The 13,898-nt window shown below is 43.6% G+C and overlaps 1 protein-coding gene across 2 annotated transcripts in view; it reads right to left on the bottom strand.

Annotated features, from left to right (window-relative positions):
• The window catches only part of snd1 (staphylococcal nuclease and tudor domain containing 1), a 352,436-nt gene that overhangs the window by 278,434 nt on the left and 60,104 nt on the right, over nt 1-13,898 (bottom strand). For both annotated transcript variants that reach the window (XM_080420799.1, XM_080420800.1), the window contains exon 12: nt 90-190. In XM_080420799.1, coding sequence (XP_080276925.1) covers nt 90-190 — 101 coding nt within the window. The remainder of the gene's footprint in view (nt 1-89; nt 191-13,898) is intronic.

Below are 13,898 nucleotides of genomic sequence, written 5' to 3'. Positions count from 1 at the left end.
TAGGATCCACAGATATATATACAAGGCCTTTGAAAGACTCCAAGCAGCGGGTTACAATACAGGAGCAGGACCCTGGGGTCAGTACTTACATGCCGCCGATTGTGACCGTGGCACAGGTGCGTTCCGAGAAGGCGGGGATGCCCTCGCCTGCTCCGGTGGCGGCTCTGATGTAGTCCACCGTCACGTTGACCTGGTGTGACACACAGGGACAAAAGAGCTCAAATTTCAGTGGTTTCGTTGAGTTGGCTGGCATTGCGCGTGTGAGTGTGTGTGTGTCCTAGTATCCAAGGTCATCCCAAGTCAGTGTGCATCACATCAGGGTGCACAGATCTCCCCAGAGCAGCTGTTTGGAACGAACACACACACACACACACCAAGCCACAGAGAGAGTGGGGAACAGCATGGAACTCGTACAACCCCCCATACTGTGTGTTCATAACACTCATGGTCTAAAAACCCTGGAGACGCCGAAGTGTGTCTGACTGCGTTTGCCTACAGACGTGCACACATGCAGCTGGGGGAAGACCTGCCTGATGATGATGACCGCCAAGGAACACACGTGCGTGCACGCCAGAGAGGCAGACAGCACCACTAGTGGGGATATACGCCATCTGCAGTTTAAGACAACATGTGTCCAACTATCCCGTCAGGCATAGAACAACAGTTAATTATGTATGCCGGATGGAAGGTCTTCGACCAAAACTTTGCAGCATCTAACTTTGTAAGATTGCAAACTACAGCGGTGAGCAGGACACTGTTATTTGTGTGCTTTTTTTTCAAATGCATAAAAGTTTATAATTTATAGTCATGCCGGACACAAAATACACACACGTTAACATTTCTCATTGGTTAAATATTTATAAAACCCACAGACTTTCAACCTGGTTTGGCCATGTCATTATAGGTGAAAAAATTATGTTTTCTAAATATTTCAGAAATATCTAAAATAGCTGATCTAGAGTAAGCTCACAAGTTGATGAATCACAAATCATTGTGAGCATTGACATTGGCTATTTTCACTACTTTTGGCCGACACCATTACACAAAATATAAAATAGGCCATTCGTTTAAAAAAAATATATATAATAAGTGCAATATGGATATATAAAGCTGCTGCCTGACACTATACACACACACACACACACACACACATTGAAGTATGTCAAATAAATCACAATCTCCAGTCGCTTATACTGAATGAGGAAAGAGCCAAAGCTATTATGGTGGCCCAGGACAAAACAGACAACTGTCTTGTCATTAATCTGAGGGACAGGGACGGGTTGAGGAACAGGGACGGGTCTAGGACAACAGGACAGGACTGACTAGGAGAAGGACGTCTGTCCATGCAGGATAGATGTCAGTATATGAGACTCGGGGACCAGGGACACAAGCAGCTCGTGGTAATGATCCATAGGGTTGAATTGTTTTGTTTCTCTAAGACATGACTGTGTTCCCGTTTACTGTACTTGGCGGTGGTTTCGTATACTTTTAACCACTTGAACCCTCTATTCTGGAGGCGAAGGCTGGACAACACTGGCACATTTCTTGTGCACACAAAAGTTGTTTTGGTTTGTTTGCTGTCACACGTATTTTGAAATACTTAACTTACATTTTATATTGGAATTGATGGAGATCTGATGTCAAAGATCCATATCGGAGCCAAGCCATTCCCCACGATCCCGAGATCCACATGATTAAATGTTTGATATGCAGCTATGTTGTATGTTGTTATCACAGTCTGGTGGTGTCTGCCACACCAACATTTCACTGCTCATGCTTGTGTACGCATGTGACAAATAAAACCTCTAATCTTGACTAAACTATTGTATTATCAACCACAGAATTGGGCTGAAACGGTCTCTAAAGTCACATTACTGAACCTACCCCGAAACATACTCAATTTAATTCATTTTGTGGCTGAATCCGCACAAATAAGCCGCTCTGATTGCCGTGATGGGAATCCATTCATCAGCCACGTCCCATTGAACCCCTCTCGATTTCTCCTCGCTCCTCAACATTCGCGCATGCAGCCTTATCAGCCAATCAAAGTTTCATTCATGACGGATGGGGGGAAAAGCCCTCCGGCGGCCTTTGTGTGTGCAGCGTTCCCATTAGCGCTGAATGGGTGTAATGGCAGCACACGAGGCCAGAACGCGGCTAACGGGCTAATTGCAGCTCTGAAAAGGGGAGGAACAACGGGGATCGAAGCAGGACATGAGGAAATTAGATAGCGACGTATAAACAACAACAAGTACGACCAAGGAGAAGAGGCTACTGGTTAAACACCACAAGAACATCATTAGTGTTGATTTTGACAGCAAATTTTGATTCAGTTCTAGTCATGCCTTTTGATTCAAATTCAATTTAGTTTTAGTCATATTTTAGTCACCTGAAATGTTTTACTGTCAAGTCTAGTTTTAGTTGTCATAAGATTATAGTCGACTAAATCTACAGTTGATTTAGTAGACTAAAATGTGTTTTTGCGGGACTTGATAGCGTCCTAATGGCTGATTTTACACTTAAATAGCCGATCTACATGCTCACGAGCTTGTAGATCTGCTATTTTCGGAGCGCAACACTGAGCAATAAGCATAAAACAACTTGTCTTTTAGTTCTACTTCTACTGGATCTCTTCTCCACTAGTCCCTCACAACATTTTAGTCTAGTTTTTATTTGTTGACAAACTTGTCAATATATTTAGTCTTAGTTTTAGTCATCATGGCTTAATTTTTATTTAGTTTGTCAGTTAAAAAAAGGTTGTCGACTGACTTTTTTCTTCATAGTTTACGTCGACGAAATCAACACTGCCGAGCATCCCTATTCTGGGGGGGCTAAAAGTCAGCAATAATAGTCACTCTACAAGCGCACAATGCGCCACATTGTGAGCCTGTAGATCGGCTATTTTCGGCTAACAGGTTTGGTGTAGAGACGGAAAAGGAGGGGGCCTTTTGAGCACGGGGGATTCCGGTCATCTAAGTATATGGGCTTTGACAACTTGAATGAACACTTGAATCCCTATTCTTGGGCATGTCTCAATAGGCGAACGTGGACAAACATCTGGCGACAATAGATGAACATCTGGCAAAAACAGGTGAGCATGCGGCGCTATGGATGTACGACAACGTACAGTGTGTAGGGTTCAAGTGGTTAAGAACCAAGAAAATGGAGAATAAAACTAAATCAACAAATATTTTTGTTTTAAATGGGACAGAAACAGGAAGTAGATCATCAGATTCCAGGAGTGGGGGGGGATCCATTAAGAGAAAGTGATGATAGATTAAAAGCTTTGACAAAGCCATGCTAGATTAGAGCAGAACCCAGGCCCATTCTCCACGGGCCATCTAACTTGATCTCCTGATAAGGCAGAGAGGCATCTATATGAACCCCCAGAGGGGGCCAGAGAGAGAGAGAGAGAGAGATGGATGGGAGGGAGGGAGGGATGGTCTGATAAGAGGGAGAATGGCAGAAGGGAGTAGGGGTGGTTTTGTCGAGCAGAGATGAGGAACACAGGGAGATTTAATTGTGACAAGGGAACCGTGTTTGTGACGTACATGGATTGATATAAAATATAACAATTTTATATGGGTCTCGGGATCCACGTTTTGAATCCTGAACCCTCCCATTGTATGATGCCACGCTCCTCCTGTATGCACTAGTCCAAACGGTTCCGACCCAAATCCTGCCTGAATAGTAGTCGTGCATTACGATGTACTGTGATTAATAAAAAAAGATAAACCTTTTAAACCGATATTGTATTTATTTTATTCGTTTGTTTTACTCCAACTTGTTTTTGTTTTACTCCAACTTGTTATCTCGGCACCAGTGGAAAATAGGGTGTCAGCCCTCAGTTTGTCTTCCGAGAATTATATGAAGGTTGACATGAAATGAAATACCGCTGTGTGAAATGTCATTATTTTCTGTGCAAGTCAAGGATTAACACTCATTGTGTGGATGGCAGCTTTTCTATGATGTAATGTTATTGGGATGGACTATGAGGTTAATTTGTGCATTCATAAAAACAAAAAAGGATATAGCGCTGATGCATGTAAAACACAGTGACAACCGTAGGCGAAACATGGCAACAAACTCAAATGAGTCTAGAATCTGGCCTAACTCTTCCATACTGGAACAAGCCTACAAATACATTTCAAGTGGTATTCTTGTTTAAAACAATTTTTTTTTTAGAAAGTTTAAGTTCTAGTTTATGATGGTAAACATGGAGTGTTTGTTCAGTAACAAGGGTCTCCTCTCTCTCAGCCAGGAGGTCCTTGGCCTTAAATATGGTGAAGGCCCCTGTTCTAGACTATGGATTACTGACAGCACCCATTCAAGCTCCACAAATAAAAGTAATCTGATTTGCCGAGTACTAATAGAGTGACCCATGACCTTATCAGGTCAGAGAATGGGAGGACAATGGACAGCAAAACCAGTGATGCAGACACAGCTAATGGATCTAACGGCACACAACACGCCGCAATGTGATGCATTGTGAGCTTATAGATATTTAGAGTCTCAGCTAGAGGGGCTGCACGATTAAATTATTCACATTTGAATCGGTATCACGATTCAAACACAATGAAATCGTAAAATCGCAATTATTTGAGTGACAATTAATCGTCAACTTCCCACAGTTAAATGATCATTAATGGGATTTGATGTGTTAACTAGCAGAAATGTAGCACAATGTTAAAGTGATTTCATTTAGTGTCAAGTTTTGGTATTAATTCCAAAATGCAGTAGGTGAATATAAGCAGGACCAATAATATTTGTATTCACAATTGGGTACATTAGCACTTACTGTAGCACAACATGAATGTGAAAGTAGAGATGTTTGTGACAATAAACATCCACCATGCAATAAAAAAATAGTTTTGTCACTTAACTCAATGAATAATAGTAATAATATCAGAATATCGATCAAAAATAATCATGATAATCATTTTGGCCATACTCATGCAGCCCTAGTCTCTCAGCAGTGACTATTAACCCTGCGCTGCACCCAACCTTTTCGTTTCCCCTACTGATAAACGGGAATTGCGATAACAAGGTATTGTGTTCAATTCTGCCCGAACCCGAGCCTGACGTTTCGGGCCGGGCCCAAAAGCTATGCTAATTAGCCGGGCCGAGCCTCAGGTTCCGTGAAGGAAAAAAAAGGAAAAAAATATCCATTACCCCCTAAAAAGAAATTTCAACTGCCCCTGGCGGTCTAACGGTAAGTGAACTTTACTCAGTTTGTCACCGTCCGACCTTCCTAGCCCGTGTTATTAAAGAAAAATGAGCGACAATGGCCAAAACTCAAGCGAAAATTGGCAGCTTCAGGGTTGGGCTTCTGGGATCGAGATTGACAGAAAGCGTGAAAAATAAAGGTGAGGGAAAGAAGGAGAGAAAAAAAAGGTCAAAGATAAATAGACACAGAGGCCGAAGAAAAACAGACAGACTGAGCTCACGAGAGAGTGAGAGAGCGTGTGCTCTGGTCTGCTCCGGTGTTGTTACCAGCCTGTAATAGCAGCTGCCTATCATTTAATGAAGAGAACGATGCTGCTACAGGGAACAAACCTTTGGCAGGGAATGAAAAAAGGAAGAATAAGAGAGACGAGGTAGGAGGAAGAAGAAGCCCCATCTGGAAATTGAACTATAAGACCCGCTGACACTCAGGCCTACAGCACTTTGGAACTGCTTGAGCGCTCACTCACACACACACCACCAAGTGCTCTACCAATTGAGAAATGTGGGCAACTCAAGACACAGGTTTTCAAAGTGGAGGTCACGGCCGCCAGAGGGCACAGGGCAGTTGGAAAGGATAATTAACTTACTTATATTTATTTATATAATAGAAGTCATAGAATATCTCAGGTGGGATATGAAGAAGGCGCTTGCAAAACCCAAAATTTGGATAAACCACTTGTAATATTAGTTGTCTTGAGATTTGTTTAACGCAACAGCTGACAGTTTGTGAATTTTGCCAATAAACCTAATTAGCATATACTTTTGAGTGAGTATACATATATACACACACACACACACACACTTAAAATTTAAATTACTGTGCCAGTTTAACCAGCTGAACCCTAGCGTCATGGGGTTCACAAACGGGTGAACATTCGGTGAAACTAGCAGATCTACAAGGCGCGCCGACGACACGCTGTGAGCTTGTATATCGTATTACTGGCAAAGAGTTATGGTACAGAAGGGAAAAAAGGAGCAGAACTCGCATAGAGCCCTGGGGAACTCTGCCCAAACAAGGTATATAGGGTTTAAAAGTGGTTAACCACTTTCAACCTGGCATCCCTATTTTGGGCTTTTTTTTTTCTAACATAAAAAAAAATATTCAAAAACTATTCTCTATTTTCAAAAACATTTGGGAAAATAGTGAAAATCGTCAATTTAAAAGCTCAAGTGTTTCCATTCGTTTTCTAAAGGCATTTGACATTTGGGGGTGATTGTATATCAGCAATTTTTGCTACTTTTTGTATGTCACCGATGTACAACGAAATATATATATATATACATACTGTACATACAGTACATATATACACACGCACAGCACTTATAGGAAGCAACACACTTTATTGGCAGTCCAACACGCGCGGCTGTATTACAGGAGCCACTTTGAACATGCAGGATTATCTGAATGTGCTCTTCCCTGATAAGTGGCTTAAATGCAACATTTCCATAGGGAGGTTTTTTCTGCTGAGGCTGAGACCCAGCAGCCCCGCAAGAAGCACTACTTATAAAGTTAGCCAAATCGAGCCTTTTGGAATTATGTCACAAAGCAAGCGCCGCCATTTCAATGGGGAGGTAATGTATAAGTGAAGGATAGAGAGAGAGAGAGAGAGAGAGAGAGAGAGAGAGAGCGTGTGAGAGAGACGTTGGAAGAGAAACAAAAAAGGGCAGATAAGAGAAGTGTTGCAGTGTAGATTTATTACCTTAATTAGTCCAAATGAATGAAAGTTAAAAGACCATATTGGCGTCAATACGCGTCATTGTCTGTTCAAAACTCTGGCCATGTATCGCACAGAAACAGACGATTTTCGCGTTAGTGGCTTTATTCGATTTTGCATTCAGTCAAATTTTCATCCGAAGTCATTAAAATCTTACAGAACTTTACCGCAATAATTGATTCAAATCTCCTCTATATAGGAACTAATTTATTTAGGCTAGACTTTTCAAATCAATCCGCACTTAAAAATGCATTAAAACACTAGCCTCATACGGTAGTGAAATGAACTGAATCCAACGGCTTACTCGAAAATCAAACAAACCCACGCCGACCATTTGGAAAAAAACGCTTGGCAGTAATGTCAAGTGTACTGTGAATCACAGACAATGGGATAAAGATCGTCAACAACCACAAGCTTTCAAAACTCATTCACTTCTATAATTAATCAAGAAAAACAAAGCACATGTACTCTAGGTCAGTGGTATTCACAGTGGAAGCCAATGTTGACGCATTGTGAGTTTTTAGATCAGCTGTTTTTGCCATTTCACAGTAGGGTTAGGCTGCAGCCAGAGGCTATGGCTATGTGGGGGTTCTAAGTCAGAGGTTCTCAAAAAAGGGGGGTCCTTGAGGGGGTTCCATGGGGTCCACAGTTAAATGAAGCATAGGGTTAGTTCATGCAGGACACGGAAGTCTTGCACGCCTCAGCTGTAATCAGATGTGAACATCGGCTTTCTATTCCCCATTCACAGCGCTGCTGGTCATTACGCATTAGCAAAGAGGTTCCTTTAACCCATTAAGACCTGAAGCCGATTCTACAAATGTCTCCTAAATCCCAACAGTTTTCTGAAAAATTTATGTTTCTATATCAGTGGTGCTCAAACTTTTTCATGTCAAGGACCCCCAAAATGATATGTATTTGGCCTTCTCATTATGCATTTGGCCATCTCAAAATATTTTGTTCCAGTAACCCCCCAGAAGCAAAGATTTTAGTTTAAAATGTTCGCTTTAAAACAATATATAGTGAAAGATTTGCACACATTTTCACGATTTTTCAAATCTTTCAAAACTGTACCTCCATAATCTCTCAAGAACAGATTCAGAACTATGCTACTGAATCTGTCGAGAGCCCCGTTCAGAACGTGTGCGCGTTAGCTTACAAGTGGGCGTGCCTTCAGATCAGGAAGCAGGCCGCGCTTTACCCAATCAAATGTAGTGGGCGGGATTTACTGTCTTTGCGCTCCCTTCCCACTGAAAACAAACCGAAACTCATTTAACAATAGCGTCCTTGGAGCAGACAAAAACACGGAAAGATATTCACATTTTAACTTGCTCTTTCATCATAGAAACAAGTGGGCTTACAACCAAAACGATCGATGTTCTCTGGGAGAAGTGGTGTTAGTGTTCCGTGTAGAAATATTGTTAGTGGGAATGAAAACATAAGCGCACCACCGGAAGTGGTGCGCTGAGGGCAGACCAAAACCCCGGTTTCCTTGCGCACGGGTGCTCCATTCAGCTCGGCCCAGAGCCAAGTGAAAGAGTAAAAAACACCAGAGGGCGCCGTTTTTCCTTTTTATTTGGCGATGGGTTCCCAGATTGGTACCTCCATGGCCTAATACAAACCAAACTAGGGGTTCTTGAAATTAAAAATAAAGTTTGAGAAGCACTGTGTTCTAAGTAATGTGTTGGTGGACGTGGGGTCAGGGCTCCAAGACCTCAACAGCGCCACCTGTAGGTGCAGATGTGTGTTTCGGAATCAGAATTGGGGTTATCATCGCGATCCAACTCCCTTGCCTTCTAATTTTTATCAGATACAGACAACGCTCCAAAAGCCTTTTGAATATGGATATTAGATATGCTTCATAAAAGATGAAGAGAGCTGCGTTCTCCATATAGAGTTGAGGAACTGAAATGAGGGTGGGGTGTGGGGGGGGTGGGGGTGGAAAGAAAAGCCAGTAATGTAGCTTTTATTCCACCAAAGTGAAGCAGTGGTATTACGGCTTTGAGCTTAAATCTCAGCATGCCGAGACTCATAGTTAATGCTTAGTCACGTCGCGGAGGGTTTAGTCAGGGGAAAATCCGCTTGTTTTTGCAACCGTGTAGCATAGCACGCTTTGAGGCAGCCTCTGAACTTTTATTTATTTTTAATTTTTCATGACTTAAGGGCCGGGGGGGTTTACAGCTGGGGATTCAGCACACTCTCTGTGTGTGTGTGTGGATGTGTGTGTGGATGTGTGTGTGGATGTGTGGATGTGTGGATGTGTGGGTGTGTGTGTGTGTGTGTGTGTGTGTGTGTGTGTGTGTCCACCTGAATCCAGTGACCCAATGGGAGATGAATACTGGTCGAGTCCCGTTCCACCTTGTTAAGTTTGACAGTGAAACTCCGAGGCCAAAACAGGACGCAACTGCACCATTATCTCTCTCCCACCTTCTCTCCTTTCTGCTTCTCTCCCTCTCTCGCACTACCCCCCCCCCCCCCTTCTCTCCCTCCATATATCTCTCACCCCCCCCCCCCCCCCTCTCTCTCTTTCGGGGAAGACCCAGACAAGTCTAAGAGCATCCCCTCTTAATTCCTTTGGGTCAAGTCCCAATTTACCCCACAACAGTCGAGGTAAAAAGGGCCTCCATCTCACTTTCTGTCGCAGGAAGATGAAAGCGGGATGGGGGAAACGCACGCTCTCTCTCTCTCTCTCTCTCTCTCACTCGCTCTCCCTCTCTCTCTCTCTGGAGCAGAAATTCAGTGAAAGCATCGGTTTTAAGACTTTCACTAATGCTTAGTGCTCCAAATCTGCTGCTCCCTCTAGTGCTTAGTGGTTCTGAGATTGGACGGCGCGTTAAGTGGGTCGACAGAAGCCTCCTGCTCGCAGCGGTCCAAACCGCCAGTGTACCTTTTAGAAGCATCTTTAGCAGCATGCGGTCTGACAGTCTGGCGGCTAAGGTACTGCAGAACAACATTAATACCTGGTGGGTTAAGTGTTGCGGCTGCAAATAAACTCTCATCTACCCATAGCGAGGCTGCAATGGGTTTGCGTTGCTGCCTACTGGTTCCTTGTTGCCAAGGCAGCCGCATGGGTGAAGCTTGTATCATATAAAAAAAAAAAGTGTAATGATCATAGTTTTCGAAGCTCTGCAATAATCATTGATGGTGGGGTGGGGGAGACAAGAGGGGTTTTTTATTTTTAGCTCTGCCCTAGTGTCTTAGCAACAATTCAAGCTTTGGGAGAGAAGCAGCCTTCCAGCACTCTTCTCTTATTGATTTTGGGAGTGTGAGAGGATGTGCATGTGCGCGCTCGTGTGTGTCTGTGTGCGCGTGCATGCGTGGGTGTATGAGTTTGTGAGCGTGGGTGGGTGTGTGTGTGTGTGTGTGTGTGTGTGTGTGTGTGTGTGTGTGTGTGTGTGTGTGTGTGTGTGTGTGCGCGCCGGATGGACGAGGGCTCCACCACTAACACGCAACTCACTTCAAACAGCATATAAGGTCCGCCTTCAATACTAATCAACTGTGGAAGAACACAGTGGCGTATATATATATTCAGCGGGCGGGATCGCGAGGCCAGACACATCGGCAATCTTCAGGAGAACATCGACCGAGCTGGAGTGTGGATAGTCATTATAAAACGCCATCTTAAGTGTCGTTTTAAATATTTCATGGAGCGGTTTGGCAGAGATCTACGTGACGGGACGATGTTTGCCTGTCTGACAGCGGCGTTAGCGTGTCTGTGCCTGGGGGGTGTGGCTGACGTTATCAATTGCAATGGGGTGATTAACCCATTAAGACCGGGGACGCATCTGCGTCTCATTTTAAGATTTCTTTGGGCTATTCAAAAATAGCAGATATACAAGCTCATAGCTCATAGCGCGGCACCGAGTATTTTCCAGATTTTTTCCAAAAAACTGTTGAGATGTAGATTTTTTAAAGAATCGCCTCAGGTTTTAATGGGTTAATAATGTGTTTGGAGCAAACGCAAACGTGAACGTGCCGAGAAGGCCCGGGCGGACAGAAACCCATCAACTCTGCATGGCTCATCGAGTGTCGACCATGTGGAAAAACTGCAGGAATATCCTCGAACAAAGCGAGAACACACACACACACACAAACATCATACTCCCCCACACTCCCAAACACACACATTCCTCCTTTCGCACGCTAATCATTAGCATTAGCTTCAGGCAAAGGACCATTTCATTTGAGCTGATTTCTTTTCAACGCCCCAGAGTGGCGATGAGTGATGCTGTTGAATCGAGCCTCGCACATAAAGAGAGTGACACCAGAGAGGGCCTGAGTGTCACTGTCTGTCTGTGTGTGTGTGTGTGTGTGCGTGGGCATGTGTGGATGGCATAGCGTCGCTGTCGGGTGGTAAACCGCTCATGTCCAGAACCGTTACGTTTGAGGAAATGCAAACTGTGTTCTAATCTACGGATCCTATGTATTGCACTTGTGTTTTTTGACACAAGCTCTTGTTAATGCTTTTTATTGGTTAAATAAGTATAGAACCCAACCTTGCAACCCCATTTTGGCCAGGTCGTCATTAACTGATTCACTGCCAATCACGTAGATCTACGCGAACCTATTTAAAGCCGCCACCTGCCAATCGCGTAGATCTACGTGAACTAAATAAATAAAAATAAAAAAACAAGGATATATGATTTTTCGAAGATCTAGACTCCTATCCACTTCCTTGTTAACTTAAAAATTCTGTATCTCGGCTCCTGAGTACTTTTTTTTTTTCAATGAAAAACTCTGGCACTGGCTAAAAAAAATATGAAAATACCTCTGGCAGTTAATGGGTTAAAAAAGGTGAAAGGATTTCAAATGGTTTTTTTTTTTTTTACTTCAAAATCGGCTAGTTTCGCTACTTTTGTGTGACACACTGTCATCTGAAGTATAAAAAATAGCAGATCTACAAGCTCATAGCGCGGGACTCGGTGTCGCGTTATGAGCTTGTATATCTGCCATTTTTTAATAGCCATTGATTTATGAAAAACATAAAAAATATGAAATATGGAGAAACCGGTTTTCTGCCCGACAGTGACAATATTTTTTTCTATGAGTAGTTGGTGGCTCGATCAATGCGCTCGTGCGTGCGTGCGACGGCGTTGACGCACACAGCCGCTGTTTACGGCATGTAAACAAGCCGAGATCAGACCCTTAATGAGGGGGCATGAAGCCTGCTTTCTTTTATTCCAATGTGGTTCACATTCCCTGCCTCACGAGCCTTTATTGCTGGCGAGGATAAACACTTAACAGCCACAGGAATGGGCTGCTATAGGTGTGTGTGTGTGTGTGTGTGTGTGTGTGTGTGTGTGTGTGTGTGTGTGTGTGTGTGTGTGTGTGTGTGTGTGTGTGTGTGTGTGTGTGTGTGTGTGTGTGTGCTTTGTGTGTGAGCGCGCATTTTAAAAGCATAACATTCAGCGCATCGGTTGAAATGGCAGACTAAGGTGCACACGCTCGTATAATATGCATATGAAATCCATATCTGGACACGTGTGTTCGAGCACGTTCATACTAGCGCAGGGCTATTGCATTTTAATGGGGGAAAAACATGATGAGCATGCAATTTTCTCCAACAGGCCCAGTCTGGGTTTTACACTCATTGTGCCTTGCCGTCGTTATGACCCTCAGCTCATGCGTGCAGGGCCATCTTTGTTATGGCCATCTTTGACGGACATCTTTTGTCATGGCCGCCTGCACACCTCAACGTCTCCGCTGCGTTTTTTTTTTTTAAATCCCCCATGCATCTGATCTGTGTCGGTCCGTTATCCACCCATGTGAAGATGTATGACACAGTAGTGTTCCTTGACCTTCGCAGTCTTGCTTACACAGTTTCTTAACCACTTTTTTGAGTATGTCATTACGTTTCCAAAGAAATGTCAAAGAAATTCTAAATGTTTTAGCTTGTGGATGGACTTTTATACATTGGGTTTAACCACAGCAGCCCTATTTTGAAAATAGCAAAAACAAGACATCTACAAGCTCACAATGTGCGCACTAGTCGTCGTAAGATGAAGCAGGATAATATCTCCATCTGAGAAGTTCAGGTTCATCTACTGTACTCAGGATGACATTGTCAACACAGATTGATGTTTAAAATGGGGAGAGCAGTTTGATTTTGTACGTAGACATGTGTTGCGTGTCCTTCCCACTCACTATACTCAGCTTCCTGTCGCTCAATTCTCTCCCATCTAAAGCAACAATCTAAGCCCCTTATCCAAGGCCTCAGTTGTCTCCAGCCTCGTCAAAAGAGACTTCCCTCTCCTTGCCGTCTCTAGAAATGATCCACAATGCAGCGGCACGCCGGCCTGGTCTTCAACCTCCAATAATTGTCTCCCCACGTTTGCGCTCCTTTCACTGGCTTCTGGTTGCTGCTTGCATCCAATTCAAAACACTGGCGATGACCTAAAAGGCAATCAAGAGTATGGCTGCGGCACCACCGTACTTTCAGGACATGATCCATTCTCCACCTCTTACCACTCGCTTAGAGCAGCTAAAACAGGACCTCTGTCCCTTCATTCCCTATGACACCCTGACCTTCTGTGTTTGTTGTGTGTATTTTATTGTTTTTTATGTAGGAGACTACGGACTACGCGCATCACGTACAGATGATTAATTTCACTCATGTGCGTTCATCAACGTGCGCTGACCTTACAAATAATCAAAGTTTTAAAACTAAAGTTGCCAATGCTGTAAGTGTCCGAGACTCTTATCCCTCCTGGCTCCCAAACTGTGGAATGACCTTTGATGTGTACCTGGTATCCTAATTTGTAGCACTCCATTGTTTTCTTTGCACTCCATTTACCCCGTCGTTTGTTGACTAAGGTCCGTGACATTTACTCTGATGTTGCACCCCCGCAAGTCTCTTTGGATAAGACTGTCTTGCGTAATGCCTACATTAGAGCTCTCAACGGGCCTGAAGATTAAGGCCCGGCCCCTAACTGGTAACTAAGAATTTGAGAACTCTAGCCC

This window comes from Gymnoscopelus braueri (genome assembly GCF_963280865.1).
Source record: "Gymnoscopelus braueri genome assembly, chromosome: 23".
NCBI classification, from domain to species: Eukaryota; Metazoa; Chordata; class Actinopteri; order Myctophiformes; family Myctophidae; genus Gymnoscopelus; species Gymnoscopelus braueri.
The sequence above is the reverse complement of the archived record's forward strand: the minus strand, read 5'-3'. Positions and strand labels throughout refer to the sequence as shown.